We start from the raw sequence: 22,013 nt of genomic DNA, 5'->3' as shown, positions 1-22,013 counted from the left end.
TTTTAAATTTTCTATTGGTGTTAAAAGTGTATAATTTCATTACATTAACAAGAAATTAAGATAAGAGCTTAATTTTACTTTAATGATAAAATCAATGGCTTTTATGGGTAAAATCATAAGGGTTTATTTAACTATTAAAACAATTTAAGGACTTGCTTAAGGAATGTGTAATAATATGTTAGGCCTAAGCACGAGTTATTGGCTCAAAATATCTCACTTGAGCTTGGACAGCCACGTTTACTACTTAATTCTCATAAAAGAAATATCATAGTTGGATGTCCTTCTATTATAATTTATTGCATTAACAAATTTTGAAAATAGTAAGATTTGTTTGTAATAGTGAATAAATCTCGTCTCTAGCATGTTATGACATTGATTTAATTTGATTGTTATTTTTAGAGGAGAACAATTTTTGGTTAAAATGAAGAAAATTGATTACACTGACACAATCGGTTTAGTCGATTTCAGTTTAGACGATTTAGGTTGTCTTTTCAATTATGGATTCTTTTTTGTTGGTTATTTTGTTCAGTTATCGGTTTTTGAATTTTCAAACCGTCTTGACCGAAAAAACCTGACTTAATTTAATACTTTTGATTATTTAAAATAGGATATATTTTGCTATTAGCCCTTGTAGTTTTTGAAAGTTGTGGATTTAATCCATGTATTTAATTTGATTAGTTTTAGTTCCTATATTTTTCAAATTTTCAAATTTTAATCCTCACCAAACAATAATTGTTAAATTTATTAAGTTTTGCTATTTCTAAAACTGATGTGGTAAATATGTTATCACATATGTAACGTCATGTCAACTTGTTATTTTCACATATTACTTACTAAAAATCTAATTAATGGGTTAACAACTGTCATTTGTATAAAGGCTGGAATTTCAAAATTCAAAAGTATGACAATTTTAAACGATCCAATTGAATAATATGGATTAAATATGTAATTGTACGCATAGTATATGCCCAGTAATTGAACTCAACAGAATAGATTTAACTGCTACGGTTTGAGTCATGACTAAAATTTCAGAAGTTGAAAAGTATAGGGACTAAAATTGACTGATTAAAAAAGTATAAGGATTAAAATTGTTTAAATTAAAGTGCAATAATTAATCCACAACTTTTGTAAAGTATAAAGACTAATAGTGTAATTTAATTTTAAATTTTTTTTAAAAAATATATAAAATAAATATATATTATTTAAGCCCAATAACTAAAGTCAGCTAAAGTTAATTAACCAACCAAACTGATCAACAAAAAGTTAGTTCAATTACGTTGATTCTTGAACTTTAATTTGATTGAGTCGATCTTTGTAGATTATAATTAGTTAAGTCTGTTTAATAAAAAAAATGGTAAAAAAAAGAATGTTGTCTCCTAATTATATTTTGGGTAAACTACATTTAAGGTCATTAAATTATGAGTATTTTTACGTTTTGATCACTTAATTTTAAAATGTTACAAAATGGTCATTGAACAATTTGAATTTTTTAATTTAAGTCAATGAACTATTCAAAAGTTTTTATTTAAATCATTGGATTGTTAGTTTTTTTTTTTAAAGTTTGAGTAGCAAACTCCAAGCGACGATTTGACGATCGACACAGTGGATCAATACACATCAACAAGTAGAAAAAATACTTTAAATCCAAGTCGATTTGACAGTCAATGCTAGAGATCAGAGAAGAAAACTATTTGTATTTTGGTTCGCAAATTTGTGACATTCAAAACTGTTTTATGAAAAAAAGATTGAATTGTAGAAAAGAAGGGAAATGAGAGTTTTCGATTGGTGCAAACAAAGAAGGTCGTACTGATTTTAACAACCTAATGACTGAAATGAAAACTTTCAATTAGTTCAATGACCAAATTGTAATTTTTTTAGTTAAATGACCAAAATGAAAAGTTACCTATAATTTAGTGTCTAATGGTGAGCTTCCTCTTTTTTTTTTTTTTTCTTTTCATTTGATTGTCGCTTGTCACTATTAACTGTCCCCATTGGTCTATTTGATTGGGAAAAAACAAAGAAGTACATCCAAAAGCAAAGCCTTGAAAGACAAGGAAGAAGTAGACCGGTCTTAACCCTTTCACGAATTGCAATAAGCAAAAATGGTCACCCCGAATCCCACTTTCTTCGCTTTCTCAGCCACGTTTATAGCTTAAACCAAGGTTAAAATATGCCTATAGTCCCGTACTTTTCTAAAATTAGAAATGTAGTCTTTATAATTGTATTTTCAGGAATTTAGCCATTTTACTTTCAGATTTCAAAATTCACCATCAACTTTTAATACTATTAAAATTTTTTGGTTAAATTGAAGTTAATTATAACATCCTTATTTAATTACATGACTATTAAGTGAGTAATTTTTGTATTTCAAAATATCATAACAACAAGTTAAAAAAATAAAACAATGTTAACAATTGAACCTGAATTTTAAAATCTGAAAAGTATAAAGATTAATTCCTAAAATAAAAGTACAAGGACTAAATTTATAATTTATGAAAAGTACAAGGACTATAGGCAATTTTAACCCTTAAACTAATTGCTGTTGCTTCTACTTCACCCTTTCATGTCTATGTAAAGTTTTACTGTTTAAGGGTCCCGTAATAAGAACCCAAGCTCGTAGTTCTTTTATGTTATTCAAAAACCATATTCCTTGATTTTTTTTTTCATTACTTTATTCATCAGTTACAATTACTAATAAGCCCCAAAATTGAGGGAAATTAAAATGAATGCATTGGCTTTTGGTTATGATTTCAAAGAGATTCAAGACAAGGTTTCTCTTCATTTAAGACCTTGGCATCGTTCATTTCAATTCTGGGTTCGAGCAGCTGATATTTATACTGGCTATAAGGTCTTTCTTTATCTTCTTCTTCTTCTTCTTGTTAATTTGATAGTTTTTGATTGTTGGGTAATTGTTGAAATGATAGGTGTTTCAACTTCGAGTGAGTTTGGTGAAGGATCCACAAAAGAAACAAGCAATGTGGGATAAACAACTTGAGCTTGCTGCTGATAAAATTTACGCTTTGTGTTATGATCTTGGTGGGTTTTTCCTTAAGGTATACACATTGATTGGTTTGAAAATGGTTCAAATTTAAATGGGTTTCTTTCTGTTTTTTTTAGTTTCTTTTCTATTTGATTCTTATTGATTGATTTAGCTGTTCTTAGTTCTTTAAACTACAGTCTTTGCTTTCGTGTTCTTTCAGTTCAATTAAAATGGGTTTGTCTGTTTTTACTTTTTCTGTACTGTTTGATTTTTATTGATTGCCCCTTCTGTTGATTCTGCTGTTCTTAGCTCTTTGCAAATTACAGTCTTTGCTTTTGTGTTCTTTCAGTTCAAATTTAAATGGGTTTGTTTGTTTTTACTCTTTTTTGTACTGTTTGATTCTTATTGATTGCTCCTTTTGTTGATTTTACTGTTCTTAGCTATTGGCAAACTGCACAGCATTTGCTTTTTGTGTTCTTTCAGTTCAATTAAAGACTGAATTTTACCTGTATATTCAAATTTGTTTATGTTCCTTTTGAAATCCTGTTTTACTTACTGATATTTCCCTTTTCACTTTGGTACTGAATACTTTTATTGGTAAATATATCATGGAGACTCCTGTACTAGTAGTTAGATTGCGTTTTGCCCCCTTTACTCAAAAAATGGGCAAATTAGTCCTTGTACGTTAGGTCAAAGAGCAAATTGATCATTTCTGTAGAAAACTTCATCCATTTCTACTATTAAAAACTGGCGTGGCTAACAGAATAACCAGACAAATACACATGGTGTGCCACGTGTACCTTATGTTGACGTACAAGGACCAATTTTTAACAGAAATGGATGAAACTTTTAACAAAAGGACTAGTTTGCTCTTTGATCTAACGTATAGGGACTAATTTGCCTAACTTTTTAGTAGAGGGGGTAAAATTCAATCTGACTCATAGTACAAGGGACTCCATGGAACTTTTACCTACTTTTATTCCCAATAATCGAGTCATGGATGTTGTTCATCGGTAGGGTGATATATTGTAATTTGTTGTCTGTTTTAATTGCTTGGTGGATGCTTGAATTGAATTAGATTGCTCAGATTATTGGAAAACCGGACCTAGCCCCAGCAGCATGGGTGAAAAGGCTTGTTACTTTGTGTGATCAAGCCCCAGCAACACCATTTGATGCTGTTCAACTTGTTTTAGAGGAGGAGTTTGGTCGAAGCATCAGTGAAATTTTTGAGAATTTTGATGTAAATCCTCTCGGTTCAGCATCGATTGCGCAGGTATTACTTTTTCATTTCTTTACCTGGCTTGAAGTTTTATATGAGCATGCTGGGAAGGGTATAGGTTTATGTATTTAAACATATAAAATCTTTGAAGGTTGAACATTTTCATTAAATAAGCTTCATGCTTGCCAACATACAGCAGGATATGGCACATTTGCTGCTTTATTGCTACCATAAAGTTTAACAGTTTTGTGGGGTTCTCGGGTTCCGGAAATAGGATAATGCTTACAAGAACCGAATGGATATACCTTAACATATGTTCGTATCTGAATTAGATTCATCGAGCAAGATTGAGAGGTGATAAGAACGATGTTTGTTGTTAAGGTAAGTCTCCTTGAAAATGATTTTAAAGCCTCATATGTCCATGTGATTTTGTCCATTCAAGTTTATGGCAGGTGCAACATCCGGGAATCCAGGATCTTATGATGACCGACATCCGTAACTTGCAAGCATTTGCACTGTACATTCAAAAGACTGATATCAAATTTGATCTGTTTTCCGTTACCAAGGAAATGGAAAAACAGGTATCTGTATTCACACTGATGTTCCTTGCAAAACACATCTATCCTTGTTTTATGTACTTTTCAGATTACGTAAAGTGAGAGTATCGCTCCACTTGGATTTGGATTTCTTTGTTCTTCTGCATGTCGTTAATTATTTATCCTTTCTGTTGTCAAGATCGGATATGAGTTTGACTTTCTAAGAGAAGCCAATGCTATGGAGAGAATTCGCCGTTTCTTATACGAGAATAACAAAAAGACTCCGGTCCTGGTTCCAAGAGTGCTTCGGGGTTTGGCTACAAGGCAAGTTCATTTTGTTGTAATTCTTCATATTGCTTGTACAGGTTTGTCCTAGGACTATCCAAGGATATGTGGAAAAGATGTTTGAAAATGCATTACATGTTGTAGTTTAGGACTTGGTGTTGTCTTTATTGGTTCGATAGACAAGCATAAAGGCTGTACCGATGTAGAGTAATGAGGTTTGTTATCCAGGTTAATGTTGCATCATTGACCCTTAAAATATTTTAGCTTTTTAAACAAAACCATGGCTTGAAAAACCAGACCGGCTAATTCAACAGGTTGAACCAGGAATCTGTTGGTTTGGCAGTTCAACTTTATAAGTTGAATTGGAAAATTTTAAAGACTGAACCATAAAAAATCAGAAATAGATAGTCCAACCGGTTTGACCTCCTATTCGCTTTTTTCAACGATGGATAAACCATGTAACGTTTTACCTATTTAGTTAAAGGTATTGGGATCCTGGAAGGACAATAATACAGTTGATAGACTATCAAGCTGCATTCTTTAGCAAGAAAAGAGGAATGGCTTTTGAGACAAAGGGATTACGGATCTCAGCTCCTTCTGTATTTATGTCTATTTTTCTTCATGTTTTCTTGATGATGCATTTTATATTGTTTTTTTTTTCTTGTTTTATTGCTTCATTACAGTGCTGTCATTTCAGTAATGCGACGTTTACCTGTTTAAACAGGAGGGTTTTAGTGATGGACTATATCGACGGAGTCCCAATCTTGAATCTTGGTGATGAAATGGATAAAAGAGGAATAAATCCTGGTGGTAAGATGGCAACTTCAGCAAAGCAGTAAGCATCTTAAATACCAAAGAGACTATTGGGTCTCTTGCCTCATTTGGTCGTACTGTACCAGCTATACTCTACTGCATTTATCTTAAGTAACTCTTGTGAATGCAGGAATATACTTAAGAGTTTGACACTAGCTTATGGACAGATGATACTAAAGACCGGTTTCTTCCATGCAGATCCCCATCCCGGAAATATACTGATCTGTAAAGGTTCAGAGGTGAGTTGTCTGTCTTTTTTCTTTTAAGATTTTAAGTTCTATTATAAACTTCTTTCTGTAGAATTGCAAAGATGAAGTAGAATTGAGAGATGAAGAATTTCAAAGAGAAAAACTCTGTAATTTTTCTTATTCCATAAACATGAAACTGCTAGAATTCAAGGGAGAAAAATGAAAACAAGTTTGCCACTGTTTCCTCAATTATAATAATCAAATCGCTCTAAATGCGCAACCTTCATACCTTGGAAATATTTTAATGATCCTAGGTCTTTGATCTCAAACTCCTTAGCAAGTACTTCTTTTAGGTAGTTGATTTCTTTAGTATAATCCCCAGCAACAATAATATCATCAACATAAACAATGAAATAGCAACTTTTCCATTAGGAGAGAAATTTGTGGATAAGGTATGATCAGCTTGACCTTGGGAATACCCCATAATTGTTAATTTCATTTGTGAACTTGTCAAACAATGCTCTAAGAGATTGCTTGAAACCGTAGAGAGACTTTCTAAGCTTACAGACTTTGGTTGCATTGCCTCCTGTATCAAAGCCCGATAGGATTTCCATATTCACTTCTTCTTCCAATTCATCATTGAGAAAAAAAACATTTTTTACATCTAACCAATGAAGAGGCCAGTCTAGATTGGTTGCTAGAGATAGAAAAACCGAAATAATATTAAAGCTTTGTTTAGCATTGCATTTCAAACTTGCTTTTCAAGCCAAATCAGCTTTTCGACTCATAAGCAATGTTAATTGCTAAATGACTAACTTTTACCTTCAAACTAGCTTTTCAAGCCAAACCAAAAATCTAGAAAATCCAGGTTTTGGCTTTTGCAAAAGCCCATTGGTGAGAAATTATAAATCCACTCTTCTCATTTATGATGTATATTCAAATTAAATGCTACAAAAAAATTATATTAATTGGAAAAACCAAGGAAATAATCCAAGGAAGTCAACGGCGATAATTGGAAAGACCACCTCTAGGGGGTGTGCTTCATGCGCTGGCATGTGGATGAGTGTGAAAATCCTTTTGGCAGCGTGTGAGACTGAAGCACAAAGAGAGAGGCTGCTGAACTTTTGAGTTTTGCCAAAAATAAGGCTAAGGATCTCTTATAGGTGGCAGTGAGAATAAAAAGCACGGGCTAAGTGTGCAAGTACCAAAATTTTGAATTCTAGCGTTTAAGAGTCTCTTAAAAATTCAAAATTGGACCTCTAAATATGGAATTATAGCACCAATACCATGAATAAACCTGAGTATTTTCAAGAGAGTTCAAAATTTAGAAAAAGGTTTAGAGATAAAACTGATTCTTACTCTTGAATTGAGGTGGAAAAATACATTTACAAGCAATCTAGGCCTATCTAAGGTAACTAGTAAGTTGTACATAATTCAAAAGTCCCTAATAATCAGTAATTACTAAGATCATGCCATTTGGTCAAGCTAGGCTGTTACGAATCTATCTGCCTAAGCTGTCAGTGTTGTTAGCAAGCTATCAACATTTTCACTTTCAATTTATGACTTAGCAATTGCTCCTACATTGGGGCCTGAACTAGGCAACTGTTTACACATTAGGGCTTGAACTTTATTTTAACTAACTTGGACAAAAGAGGTTTAAGCCCCAGTGTGGGAACCATTGCCAAGTTTAGGGTTTAACTTGAATAAAAAAAGTTCAGGCACCAAATGAGAAAAGTTGTCAAGTTCTGGGTCTAACTTGGGTAAAAATAGTTCAGACTCCAATGTGGAAAAAGTTGCTAATTCAAGCCTTAAAAAGTGATTTAACCCTCTAATTTTCTAATTCCATAAACATGAAGCTGCTAGAATTCATAGGACAAAGTGACATGTTTGTCACTAGTTCTTTCTTAATTCTAGTAATAATCAAATCCCTCATATTGAGATACAATCAAATTAAATCTCTAAAAAAAAAAAAAGAAGAAAAATTCTAGGGAGAACCTTCCTATTTTCTTTATTCGAACAAGGAAACTAGGGAAACTAATCCTTAAAAATCGTAGGGATTAGCTTTGGATTTCTACATTTTCCAATTCTTATTCATTTATAATCTTCCATATAGCATACTTCTGATTGAATTGAGCTTTGTTAGTTGTAACTTTCAAACTCTCCATGCTGATTGTGCGACTATTTCATTTTGCTTTTTCTGCTTAAGTCAGGTTGCATTGCTAGACTACGGGCAAGTGAAGGATCTACCAGACCAGTTGAGGCTTGGATTTGCTGATTTGGTTCTTGCCATGGCTGATAGTAATCCTGTAAAAGCAACAGAAAGCTATAGGTGTTTCTATGCTTTTAGTAACCTTTCAATACAAATTTCAGTTGGTTGACCAGACAAAAACAGAACTTAATTCCGGGTTGTGTCATTTCTGTTGCATAGAATAAGAATAATAGGCAACTTGCAGGATGGTCAACATGAATCTATGAATAACTTTAGTAGCTGTTGGTTTGACGTTGTTATCCTTAACTTTTTCAATATCTAATTGGTTTTAATTTTCTTATATTTGCTTTTAGGGAACTTGGGATAGATACTGTAAGCAACTGTAAGAATGAACAACAGGAAATGCTTCGGTTGGCACAGACGATGTTCGATACAAAACTACCCCCAGGAGTGGTAATGTTGCAACCATTCTCAGAAGATGCTTCCATAAAAAAAATCAGTGTACAGGTAAGGGAGCTGATCATTGTTCGTTCTTACTGTTTGATGATATTCAGAGTACTCATTCTTACAAGATTTGTCCCTTCATTTAGCATTTATGTTTATTTGTTCGCCTTTGGCTTAATGGTAAGGTTGAATTCCCGGAAACTTTGAGATTCTAGATTTGGGTCCCACCCTATGTTATCCATGTGTGGGTTGTCAGTCTAGATTTTTTCTGGTTTATGTTCCACCATGTGTGAGCTCTGTCCTAATTGATTTTGGACTAGGTCTGGATATATTCCGATCATCAGTCAGGTTGTGCTTTCTAATTTGCTTTTGGCTGTAGTTATTCAGATGTATTGATTGTAATTGTAATTGTGCATGTAACCTCTTCAAAAAAAAAAAAAAAAAATTGTCTATTTGTTTCCTGTGATTATAGTGAATTCTTTTTTCTTGGTTATGCCAGTCTTTTCCAGAGGAATTGTTTTCTGTTCTTCGTACGGTACATCTTCTAAGAGGACTTAGTGTTGGACTCGGAATCAACTACTCATGTGCGGAGCAATGGAGGCCCATCGCGGAAGAGGCTTTGTACAATGCTGGAAGGTTAAAAGGTATCCTTTTTGAACTATAAGCTAAAACTAGTGTCACATTTGTACTGATGGCGTCTGGCCCTTTTCGGAGCTACATTTTTGTCAAGAAACATCTTTCCACTTTTTTCCCGGTCAGATTAGTGATTCATCCTGCCTTTTGATTCATTACTCATGCTCTATCTATATTTTGAGCAAATGTGACATTTGAATGACTTCAAGTGCAGTATAAGTGTGTAAAATTCCGACCAAAAACTTACCTATAATCCTTGGATTTGCATATTGAATTGTCTTCCATGTAATTTTCAAGTTCGGTTGGTCTTATTTCAGGTGCGAACCGGACTAAAGTAAGTAACCCGGGCAGATTTTTCTGGAGATATTAATTAGCTTGAAGAACAAGGTAGGCTTATCAGTCATTTGGCCAGCTCATTTCTATACATTCATTTGGCCTGTTCATTTGTGATCTAATACAAGCTTCTTTGTATTTAAATGCTATGCAGAAAAGGAAAAAAAAACAGGGCTTTAACATGCAACAATTACTGTTAATATTTTAACTGAGAAATCCACCAAACAGTGGAGAATCAGAACTTAGGGCTGTCGGTAGTTACATTCTTGCTACAGAAGCATCGAAAAAGATGAAACTTGGCAATTAAGCATGGTTTAGAATGTAAAAAAGGAAGAGAAAATACTAAAGAGCAATAGTTTTTAGTGATTTTAAGGACTCTTATTAGCATTTAGAGGTTTGTAGTATCCAAATCAATTCATTGAAATTAGTTAAAATGATAGAAACAAAAGGATTCAAGAGTTGCTATCTGAAGATGTGCTTTTACTTTATGTTGTTAATGGGAATCTATGGCAAAATGAAGTTCAACTTTAGCTTATGGCTGAATTTATTTTATAATCCATATTGGTTTTATGATTCATGTTTGAGATTGAAAAAAATTAAAACTTTGAAATGTTTACTGGAATCAAAATGCAAAGGAGTTTTACCTCATTTTAATAATAATAAAGGTAACTATTTAAATTTAAAACAATGTTTTGGAAATCTGCAAAGCAATTTTGCCCCTTTTTAATAATAATAAAGTTAATTGAAATGAAATCAAAATGTAAAAGAATTTGACCTCGTTTCTCATTTTAATAATAATAAATGTAATTAATTAAATTTAATAACAAAATGTCGGAATCAAAATGCAAACTAATTTTGATCTTATTTTAATAATAATAAAGGTTGTCATTTTAATAATAATAAATGCATTTATTTAAATTAAATAGTAAAAAATTGGCCGATTTAATAATAATAATAAGAATTTTGATTTCATTTCTTATTTTAATAATAATAAAGGTTATTATTTAAATTTAATAACAAAAAATGGAATAAGATTTTTGCCATTTCACTTAACCCTGTGATTAGTATTTAATTGGTACTTCAATTTTAATTCTATCACATTTGGGTACATTTATAATAATACAGTTAAAACGTGATAATATAACACTAATAATTAAAAACACGACACGTGGTGGCATCTCATTATAATATATGACGAAAATTAATAGAAGTAAAAAAAAAAACAACTAAGATTCATTGCTAATTTTAATATATTTTTTTATTTTTTATAAAGTGTTAAGTTTTATATTATTATTTTGAAATTAAAAATATATAAATTTATAAAAGAAATCATAAATATTATTTTACACTTAAAATGAATGTGGATAAATAGTTGTGTTTTTAATAATTATATATATTTTAATTTCAAAATAATAATAATATAAAAATTTTGGTTATTTTTTTTAGTAATTATATATTGTTAATGAGTTTTTTAACTTCACAAGTAAGGTTTAGTATATGACACATGTCTATTTTAATTCATTTTTAATTTTTTTAATGATAAACTACACCCATAGTCAATCTAAAATAAGGGTTATAATTATTTTAATTTATTTTTTAATTTAATCACTCTAATTAAAATAATTTTTCAAATTAATTTTTGCCCTTAAAAATTCTGTTAATTGACATGATACATTAGACCAATTGAGTGGTAGATATGTGGCATATTTTCTGGCTTTAACTAATACTTAGGGACCTCTCTATAATTAGTCCAATTTCTTTTATTATTATTATTTGTTTCTCTTCTCTCTCTGTTCAGCACCCTCCCTTCTTTAATCAATCATTTTTTTATTTCAAATGGTAGATAAATCGAACAAAGCATTATAAAATGACAAAAAAAAAAAGGACAATGTGCATTTGAGCTCTGCTGGTATGAAGGATAAATCGAAGGTTTTGGTTCTAGTAATATTACGATTAGTGTAAAAATAGTTGTGACGGTGAAATTAAATATTATAGTGATATTGTAACGTGAGAAAAAATTAAACATACTGCATTGAAAGGAAACGTGCATTCAAAAAAAATAAAACATGCATTCAAAAAAAATAAAGAGTTATCAAAAGCTTTTGTCACTGTTGTTGGAGTCAGAGAAGAAGTTAGCAAGCTCTATAAAAAAATATCTTAATTAAAGTGATTAAATTTTGAAAAAAAATTTAGAGAGACTAAAAAAAAATTAAATTTTGAAAAAAATTTAGAGAGACTAAAAAAGATAAACCGTATTTTAGAGTGATATGGATGTAGTTTATTCTCTTTTTAATTTTTTCTCATGATAGCATTTAATCATTGTTTGTTAAGGTTTTTAACTTTGCTGACAATACACTGAATAATTTTTTATTATATATATTTTAATTTTAAAATAATATTAATTTATTAAGTGCTTTCTATTTTAAGATTCATGATGTATAGTGTTCGTGGTTGTCAATCCCAAAGTTCGAACTTAATTATAATAAAAAGTAATTTCTTTTTCCAAATGAATGAAAGAATAAGATGTTTTGATGAAAAACCATAGGGACTAAAATCAGAATTGAACCAATTATAACTTATCCATTTATTAGATTTTTTTTTTTAAACAAACGTTATCCATTTCCCTCCATCTCACGACGCTCTTCCTTTGCCAAACCCAAAAGATGCAAATACTTCAAACCCCTATTTTCTTCTCATTCTCTAAACCCTTAAACCCTTCATCATCAAAACCCTCTTCTTTTAATCCCCCCAATCCCCGTTCCTTCCCTTTCTTCTTCAAAACCCATTTCCCCAAACTTTCATTTACCCCAAAATCCTTCAGCTCCGACGAATTCCCCGTCGACGAGACCTTCCTCGAGAACTTCGGTCCCAAAGACAAAGAAACCGAGGACGAAGCCCGTCGCCGGAACTGGATTGAAAGAGGATGGGCACCATGGGAAGAAATCCTAACCCCAGAAGCTGATTTCGCTAGAAAGTCACTCAATGAAGGTGAAGAGGTCCCTCTCCAAACCCCTGAAGCTATCGAGGCTTTTAAGATGTTGAAACCTTCTTATAGGCTTAAGAAGATGAAAGAAATGGGGATTTCTGAGGATGAATGGTATCGAAAACAGTTTGAGATTAAAGGGGATATTCCTGATCCTTTGGAGACGTTGTGGGCGGGACCATTGGCGTTAAGACTCGTGCCGCCACGTGATTGGCCGCCTAGGGGATGGGAAGTGGATAGAGAAGAGCTGGAGTTTATAAGGGAAGCGCATAAATTGGAAGCTGTGAGAGTGGATTTGGAGAAAGTGGAGAAGGAGGTTATAACTGGTGAAGCAGATATGGAGTTGGATAGATATAAAGTGTTTTTGAAGCAATATAAAGAATGGGTCGATGCTAATAAAGATAGATTGGAAGAGGAGTCTTATAAGGTTTGCAATCTTTTAAACGACTTAACTTTTTTTTCCTTTCTTTTTGGTTTTGGGTGGATTGGGTGTTTTTTGTTTAAAACTTTTGGCAATTTTGATTAATCCATTTGAAATGGGGTTACAATGAATTTTATGGTTAAAGTATTTCATTGAACAGGCATTTAAGTGAAATTAATATTCTAAATCTTAATATTTTATTGGCATTTGATGCTCTTAACTTTGTGAGATCAATCATGAACTGATGTAATGAATTCTAGCTTATCGGGGAAGAGAAAAATGGGCTAAACGTATCATGGAGTCCCTTGTACTAAGAGTTAGATTGCATTTTACCCGATCCACTTAAAATAATATCAAATTAGTCTTTGTACATTAGATCAAAGAGCAAACTGGTTGTTCTGTTAAAAGTTCCATCTATTTCTACTATTAAAATTAGTCTCTATATGTCTGAATAAGATACACATAGCATACCTAGTGAAATTGTTCGGTTATTCCGTTAGTAATGTTAGTATTTAGCAATAGAATTGGATGAAATTTTTAACAGAAAGGATTAGTTTGCTCTTTGATCTGAAGTAAAAAGGCTAATTTACTCATTTTTTGAGCAAAAGGGGCAAAATTAAATCTGACTCCTAGTATAGAGGTCTCATGGTACTTTTACTGAAAAATGGGTTTTCTTATAGGTTGACATGCTAACAAGTTTCTGTGCTGGGTTTATATATTGGGTTTATATTTCTCTATATATATTGTTAAGCCCTTATATGCTAGTTTGGTTCCTGTTTGTTGATGCAGTATGACCAAGATTACTATCCTGGTAGGAGAAAAAGAGGGAAGGACTACAAAGAGGAAATGGTAATTGAATTGCCTTTTTTTTTTCCAAGTTGTTTCAAACTATATACAAAGCTATTGATGATGCATCATTTATTGTATTTTGACAGTTGGAGCTTCCGTTTTATTATCCAGGACAAGTAAGTTTCCAAACTCGTTGTTTCTTATGGAAAATGCTTTTCGAGTATAAGGATCACATAAGAAAGAACAGATCTTTGATGAATAATTTCTTTATAGATTTGTGAAGGTAAAGTGACTACCTTACACCTATATCAAGGAGCATTTGTCGACATAGGCGGTGTACATGAAGGGTAATTGTCATCACTTGATCTAATGTTGTTAGTAATTTCACCAGATTCTAAGTTTTGATCTTTTACCTTAAATCACTTTTGCTATAAACTTTCTTGCTGTGTCTATCTTAAAGACTTTTATCTAACCAAGATCACAAGTGCCAAAATAAATCTCTTCTAAAGGCTAAAGCTCCCTATTCATTCACCATTGAATTTGTTCTCGTCTTCAAATATGTGTGCTTTTGTGCTCCTTCCATCAATCCAATTATCTGCATTCCTACTATTATTTAATTTTAGCTTGCTAGTAATGGGAAATTGTGAGATTCTTAGACCTTTGGAACTCCATGTGGCATATTGCGGTAAAAGTACCATAGAGGCCTCTGTACTAAGAGTCGAATTACATTTTGCCCCCTCTACTAAAAAATTGGCAAATTAGTCTCTGTATGTTAGATCCAAGAGCAAATTGGTCTTTTTGTTAAAATTTTCATCCATTTTTGCTATTAAAAATTGGTCCCTATATGTCAGTATGAGGTACATAGGGAACACCATGTGTTAGGGGTGAGTGTTCAATCGAATCAAATCAAGTGAAAAAAGTTCGAGTTAGTCGAGCTGGCGAATCTTATTTTATCAATCAAACTCAATTTGAAAATTTTTTGAATCGAGTCAAGTTAAACGAAATTCGAGTCAAATCGAATATATTTGTTTGAGTTAAATTAAAAAAATAAATCAATTCAAACATATTTATAAAAATTTTGTTTTTAAAAAATAATCATAATCAAGTATACATGATATGCTCAATAAAGACATAGATGAAAGAACTAAAGATTCCCTTCTTTGAATAAAGACATTTTATATAATTATGACTCTTTGAGCTCTGAAGTGCCATTTTCTATTTTCAATGCTAGATTCAACTTATCTTATGATGGTGAATTTTTACTTAATGGTACTTTGCCTCACCCTCAAAGATAGTATTCTTAGCTAACATCAGGTTTAGGATATTTCTTGTCATATAATTTTTATTCTCAATAGACATGTTTTAATAGTCTTGGTAATGGAAGTGAGGTTCCATAACCTAGACACCGATATGATTCTTTGAGTTAATGAGAAGTAATTTGTAGTTCATTAAATTGCAGAGCCACAGGGTCCAAAGTTAGCTCTAACAGCCAACTTCATCTTTGTGGCCCGTGACTGGGAAAGCTGCTCCAGTTAACCGGCTTTCACCAGAAACTTTAAACCATAAAGTTTTAATTCTCTTATATATTTCTATATATAAGTTTAGGAACTAAAGATGCCATTTTAACTCAAGTTTAATTGTTGTCTTATTTGGGGTACAGATTCAGTTAAACGAAACACAGGATGAAGTTAAAAAACTTTAAAACGTTAAGTTTAATAGCAAAACAACGTCGGGGGTGGGGGTGGTAACAGAAATTGAAATTAACCCTAAATCCAAAGTGACATCGTTTTGATAATTCGGTTTCAGTTATTCAAGTTGTAAAAATTCAACTTGATTTGAACTCAAAAAACCGACTTGCTTATTTGAATTGACTTGAAAAATCGAACAACTTGATTCAAATAACTTGAAATTTGAATTCTGTATCCTGTTATTTTCGAGTCGTTTCGAGTTTTACTCACGTCACTGTCTAGTTATTCTATGAGCCACACCAATTTTTAACAATACGATGGATTAAATTTTTAACAGAAATGACCAATTTGTTCTTTAATCTAATGTACATGGACTAATTTGCCCAATTTTTTTAGTAGAGGGAGCAAAATGCAATTTGACTCCTAGTACAGGGGATTCCATGATACTTTTACCGGCATATTTCCAAGGCAATACATCAATTTTGAGTGTACATTTATTTAACTATGTGATCAAGAATGATCTCAAATATTATGCAGTAGCTGATTAATGGCTATTGTAGAGGCTTGATTTGCTATATAGCTGATTTGATATCAATTAGTTCTATTGTTAATTACTTGATCTTTGATTTCAGACGTGGCTATTTGGCTAGATTAAGTCTATGTTTAACTGTGTGGGGTACCTACTAGATTAATATGTATAAATTAGTTCTATTATTGATTACTTGATCTATGATTTTGCACATGATTAGCTAAATCAAGTCTATGTTTAACTGTGAGGATTTCCTACTAGATTAATATGTTGTATTTATATATTTCAGGTGGGTCCCTATTAAAGGTAATGATTGGTATTGGATTCGCCATCATATAAAAGTTGGTATGCATGTTATTGTTGAAATTCTGGTGAGTATTTTCTGCCTCTTCCATTTTCTTCTAATAAATTTCCTATTCAAATTAATGAAAAATCTAGTAATTTTATGTCACTTAACTACATTTTACCCTTTCTGCAGGCCAAACGAGATCCTTACCAGTTCAGGTTTCCTATCGAAATGCGTTTTGTTCATCCTAATATAGACCATCTGATGTATGTAATTCTGGACATTGGTAGTTCTTTCTTCTATTATCGACCATGTGATGTAAAATGGAAGCCACCTGCCATCTAATATCACTAGGAGTTCATAATGTTGCTTAAGTTTATTACTTTCCAATTTTCCTCTTTGTTTTCTGATTTGCATCCTTACTTCCAGATTTAATAGATTTGACTTTCCACCTATATTTCATCGCGATGAGGATACTAATCCAGATGAGTTACGGGTATGTGACTTGTTGCATCATATCTGTTTCAATTATTTTTTTCTGTATTTGAATCAAACTCATTGAGAGGTAAAAGGACCACAAACCCCCTCTGTACGATATGCGGATTGCATTTTAGCCCTTCTACTGAAAAAATGGCTAAATTTGTTATTTTACCTTATATGTAAACACCAAAACAAACATTTCATGGTGCAATTTTAACAGAGGGGCTGTTTTGCTCACCCATCTAACATAAGGGACTAGTTTGCCCATTTTTCAGTAGAAGGGCTACAATGCAATCCAGGATATAGTACAAGAGGTTTTCTGACACTTTTACCCTCATTGAGACCATCTTTTATGGTGTCGATATGGGAGAAATTCTGGGTTCTCCTCAACTTTAGAATTGTTATCTTGATTTGTTTGGTTTTTCTAACATACACTTTTCAACTTCATATTCACTCTCTAATGATGGTTTTGCCCATCTAATTTGTTTGTATGGATGGTGGGGAAATGACCTTCTATACCACCATTTCAAAGCTGTTGTTCTAGTTATTCAATTAAAATGACTTCAAAAGATAATGCAAGTGCAACTGAGCTATTTAGTATCCCCTTGTGATTTTGTTTCGAGATTATTCTATTCATTTTCTGGAATATCAAATTTGTACCCTGATTATACTTCAATCTCATTTTGTTCCTTTTGCAGCGGGATTGTGGGAGACCTCCTCTTCCTAGAAAAGATCCAGGAACTAAACCCGAAGTGGAGCCCCTGTTGTCAAATCACCCTTATGTTGACAAGGTAATCCGACAGTATTGTCTTCATTGATAATTTGTAGTTTGCTTCGTAATAGTTTGTTCATGTATGTGCATGAATGCATGCCATGTCTATGGACATTGCGAGAGCTGATGAACCTTCTAATGATAATATTTTAAATACGCATGTTAACAATTGAATGTTATTATCACCCACCTGAACGCTCAAAAAGAACAAATGATCATTCTTTTTACAAGACCTGTTTTTGTCTGTCATGCAGTTGTGGCAGATCCATGTTGCTGAGCAAATGATTTTGGATGATTTGGAGGCAAATCCGGAGAAATACAAAGGTAAAAAGTTATCGGAATTAACTGATGACGATGACTATGATGAAGAAAACAACGTTCAATATACCAAAGTTCGGTTCAAGAAAGGTCTTTTACCAAAAATGATTGTGGTGAGCTTTTCTTTATTGAATTTCGATATGGACCTTCTGCTTATATCTACCTGCTAATATGGTCATATTTCTTGATAGAAAACTAGTGTTAAAGAACTCAATTTGGAAGCTGCCTTAGCAGAGCGCGAGGTAATTATTTCTTCTTTTTGTGCTTCCTCTATTCTTGACGTTTTTCTAGTTTTTGCTGTAATATTCAAGAGAAATTTCTTTTTCAATTTCTTCATTTTTCACATTCAACTCCAAATACATGTTAAAACTTTTTGGTAAAAGGACCTCTCCAGTCCCTGTCAAAAAAATTGGAGTAATTTAATCCTATCAATTTCGAAAGTGAGCAATTACGGACAATTAATTGAAGTATTGTGGGTTGAATTTGTTAAATCATGACCAAATCGATAGAATGTGTAAATTTTGGGAGCTAAGTTTGTTACTATACCGGCCAAATTTATGTAAAATTGACGAAAAACATTAATGTTGTAAGTAATTGTTCTTAGTTGTCCACTTTTGAAATTGATAAAGATTAAATTGCTCTAGTCTTTTTGAGAGGGACGATTTGCTCAGTATCAAAATTGAGAAGGACTGCAGAGCTCTTTTTACCAAACCCCTTTTAAGACAAAAAAATCAAACATATCCAAGACTAGTAACGTATAAATCTTTACAAATTTCTGTCGTTTTCTTTGAGTTGCCACATAAATGAACTTTAGGCAGAGGTTTTACCTTTTTCCCTTGAATCCGGTACAGCATCACAATAAACTCAGAAGAGAAGCGAAAGAAAGAGGAGAGAAATATAAGATCAGCCAATTCAGGCGAAATACTGAGATGGATGAATACGACTATCTACATTGGCGTCGATCGTTTGAGGAAAGAGAAGCTTTAATCAGAGACATCAGCTGGTATTTATTCCCATTGCTCTTATATCTTCTTCTTCTTCTTCTCCTTTTTCTATATAGATAAATTACAACTGGTGAAAGACTTTATCATAGAATGGCGTATTTTCTCGGCTTCTATTAGTGCTATTTCAAATGATGCATTATCAAGATACTTGAATAGTAAGAATCAGGGTAATATAACAGTGTTTTACTCGTGATAGAATTATTGTCGTTTCCATCTGATTGACCAACTGCATTGATACATTATCTTTTTGGTAAACTGCAACCAATGTACGTTTTGGCTATTCAACTTAAAAAAATTACAAATGGTCACTGAATTATTTGGAAGATTTTATTTAAGTTACTAGGCTATTAAGTTTTTTTCAAAAAGTACTACTAGCGAGTTCCAAGTGATGATTTGATGATCAATGGGTGGATCAGTATCCATCAACAAGTAGAAGAGCATGTTTTAGATTCAAGACAATCTAACGGTTAGTGTCGAAGATCAGAGAAGAAAGTTGTTTGAATTTTGATTCATTTAAAGCTGTTTAATGAAAAAGCCTGAATTGTACAAGAGAAGTGACCAAAACAACCAAATGATTCAAGTGAAAACTTTTGAATAATTTAGTGATTATTTTGTATCTTTTTCAAGTTAAGTGGCCAAAACGTAAGCTTACTAATAGTTTAATGACTTTGAGTGTAGTTAATTCTATCTTTTCCATGGAAAGATTGTATTGGAAATACCGAATCCAATTCCTTCTGATTCGTTCTGCACTACGTCGTGCTTACAAATACATCGTCTTTGCTTTCTACTGATAGATTGATTTTACACAGCCGTCAAGCTCTTGGTTTGCCATTGGAAGAGCCAGGAAGATATAAAGATGCGAGTTTTTTTGGGAAGGATCAATACGATCCTTCGAATCCTTTGTACCGGTATGATTACTGGGGAGAACCCAAGAACTCAGAAAAAAGTAAACAAGAACGGATGACAGATGCCCACAACAAATCTATTGTTGGAAAAGGCACCGTATGGTACGAAATGTCTTATGAGGATGCCATCAAGCAGAAAATGAAAAGAGAAACCAGTTCAAAAGGAACAATGCAAATGGAAGCTGATGAAGATGAGAAGATAGATCAAGTAAGTGATTCTGATTATGATTCTGATGATGATTTTGATTTCAGCATTTTAAGTGATTCCAGTTTTGAGTTCCCAAATCAACCTCTTGTTAATGGGACTGAATCTTCTAGCATATCAGATGAGGGTATGTTTGAGAATTAACGTGAATAGTTATGTTAATTGGACTCGGGTGTGAAAGTTGGGACACGATTATGTTTGAGAACTAAGTTTCTTCATGTATTTGAAGGATCGTTAGGTAATCATGTTTCGGTACTGATATCCGAATGTATACCGGATACGGATATCAAACACGCTTATTTCTCAGTCATAGTAACATAGAGGATCATGCTGTAATTGATGTATAGTTTACAGTTTGAGAGCTGGTGAGCTTAAAATTTTGATCCAATTTAGAACAGTTTTACCCTTCTTTTCTTGTTCTACGAATAGTAGATGTTTACTTGTTTCGGTTAAAACTGAGTTTATCTTGGTTTTATTATTAGTAAGATTTATTTAATTTTGGCTAAAGTATTTAAAAAAATCATTTGAAAATCAATTGGACTTTTAATTCAAAAATTGACAATCCATTTGGCTTTATCAAATTGTCATTTTTGTTAAGATCCTTGATGGACCATTAAGCGTTAATATTAAAAATTTTGATGATGTGTCGGTTGATGTGGAAATATATTGATGTGAATCGTTTATTTGATTTTTTAATTATTTTATGACGGTTTAATTGACTTTTTTTTAAAATTATTTTAAGAGGATTTAATTGATTGGGCTTAATTGTTTTTTAGGGATTATATAAAAAATTTAAAAAATATATAAAAATTATGAAAATAACTTAGAAATTATATAAAATGAAAAAATGAAAAAATTAAAATTATTATAAAAGTTTTAGCCTAAAAATTATTAAAATATTATAAATTTTTTGAAAATGATAGAAAATCTATAAAAATTATTAAATATCATAAAATTTAAAAATATATAAAAACTATTAACTATTATAAAATATTATAAATATGTTATTAAAAAAATGAAAATATTAAATAAAATTTAAAAATTATTAACGGAAATCACAATTCGAAGGGTCAAATTGATTGTTATTTTTAGATTACGGATCTAATTGATTGCACTTTTTAATCAAGGATCCAATTGATTTTCGAACTATTGTTAAGGGGCTTTTTTAGTACTTTAGCGTTTCATTTTTAAACTAATTTTATTCTTTGTTTAAAGATTTCAATTGAATAATTATTTATAATTAAAAAATTGAATTTCATATTGAATTTTATTCTTTACTTAAGGATTTTTATAATTTTTATCATTTTAATCCCTGTTCTTTTGCTTTGAACATTTAATTTTTTACTTTTAGTAAATGTATAATAATAAATTTAACTTTTATTTATTTCTTTTGATATTTTGATCCTAATCTTTTTGTTTTATCACTTCGGCTCTCAATTTTTAAAAATAAAATAGTCAAATTACTTTTTTTTAGATGAAAAAATTGACTAACTATTAAAATTATAATTCTGACGTGCAATGATAATCGGTGAATAATAGCATATAAAATTTCAATTTAAAAATAAATATTCAATAAAACCTTAAAAATAATATTCATTATTTACACGATAATTGTAAGTGAACAATATCATTGTCAAGAGGTAGAAACCAAATAAATAAAGCAAGTACACTAAATACAAATACCATAAGCAAAAGAATGTTGTGGCTTCTACTACATCATCAATTCACAAGAATCATTTTCAACAATTAATAATATATGTTGGATTAATCCTAATTTAGAATTAATAATACAAATGTACCTTTAGATTTAGGTTTAGTGTTAAAATGCATGAGAGTCACTATCGCACCTTCCCTAACACTTCCTCCCAGTGGTAAGACTATAGTTATTAACCTCATACTTGGCTATTGTGGTTGATCAAAAAGTTTTTACCTTAAAACTAATCTTTAGTAATATTTAGGGATGGTTATGGACCGAAGTGGGTGGATATTGCTA

At 31.6% G+C, this 22,013-nt stretch overlaps 1 protein-coding gene and 1 pseudogene across 1 annotated transcript; both read left to right on the top strand.

Annotated features, from left to right (window-relative positions):
* The first annotated feature begins 2,593 nt into the window (after positions 1-2,593).
* Positions 2,594-9,694, top strand: LOC121232059 (uncharacterized protein slr0889-like; annotated as a pseudogene).
* A 2,554-nt stretch (positions 9,695-12,248) lies between these two features.
* Positions 12,249-20,425, top strand: LOC121232058 (protein PLASTID TRANSCRIPTIONALLY ACTIVE 10). Its single transcript, XM_041117428.1, has 12 exons — positions 12,249-13,050; positions 13,834-13,893; positions 13,980-14,009; positions 14,107-14,180; positions 16,340-16,421; positions 16,529-16,602; positions 16,766-16,832; positions 17,515-17,607; positions 17,843-18,019; positions 18,098-18,148; positions 18,758-18,909; positions 19,720-20,425. The coding sequence occupies exons 1-12, from the start codon at positions 12,304-12,306 to the stop codon at positions 20,162-20,164; spliced, it is 2,052 nt and encodes a 683-aa protein (XP_040973362.1). The 5' UTR covers positions 12,249-12,303; the 3' UTR covers positions 20,165-20,425.
* The last annotated feature ends 1,588 nt before the right edge of the window (positions 20,426-22,013 follow it).

Source organism: Gossypium hirsutum, chromosome A07 (genome assembly GCF_007990345.1).
Source record: "Gossypium hirsutum isolate 1008001.06 chromosome A07, Gossypium_hirsutum_v2.1, whole genome shotgun sequence".
In the NCBI taxonomy this organism is placed as follows: Eukaryota; Viridiplantae; Streptophyta; class Magnoliopsida; order Malvales; family Malvaceae; genus Gossypium; species Gossypium hirsutum.
This window is presented reverse-complemented; position numbering and strand designations above follow the sequence as displayed.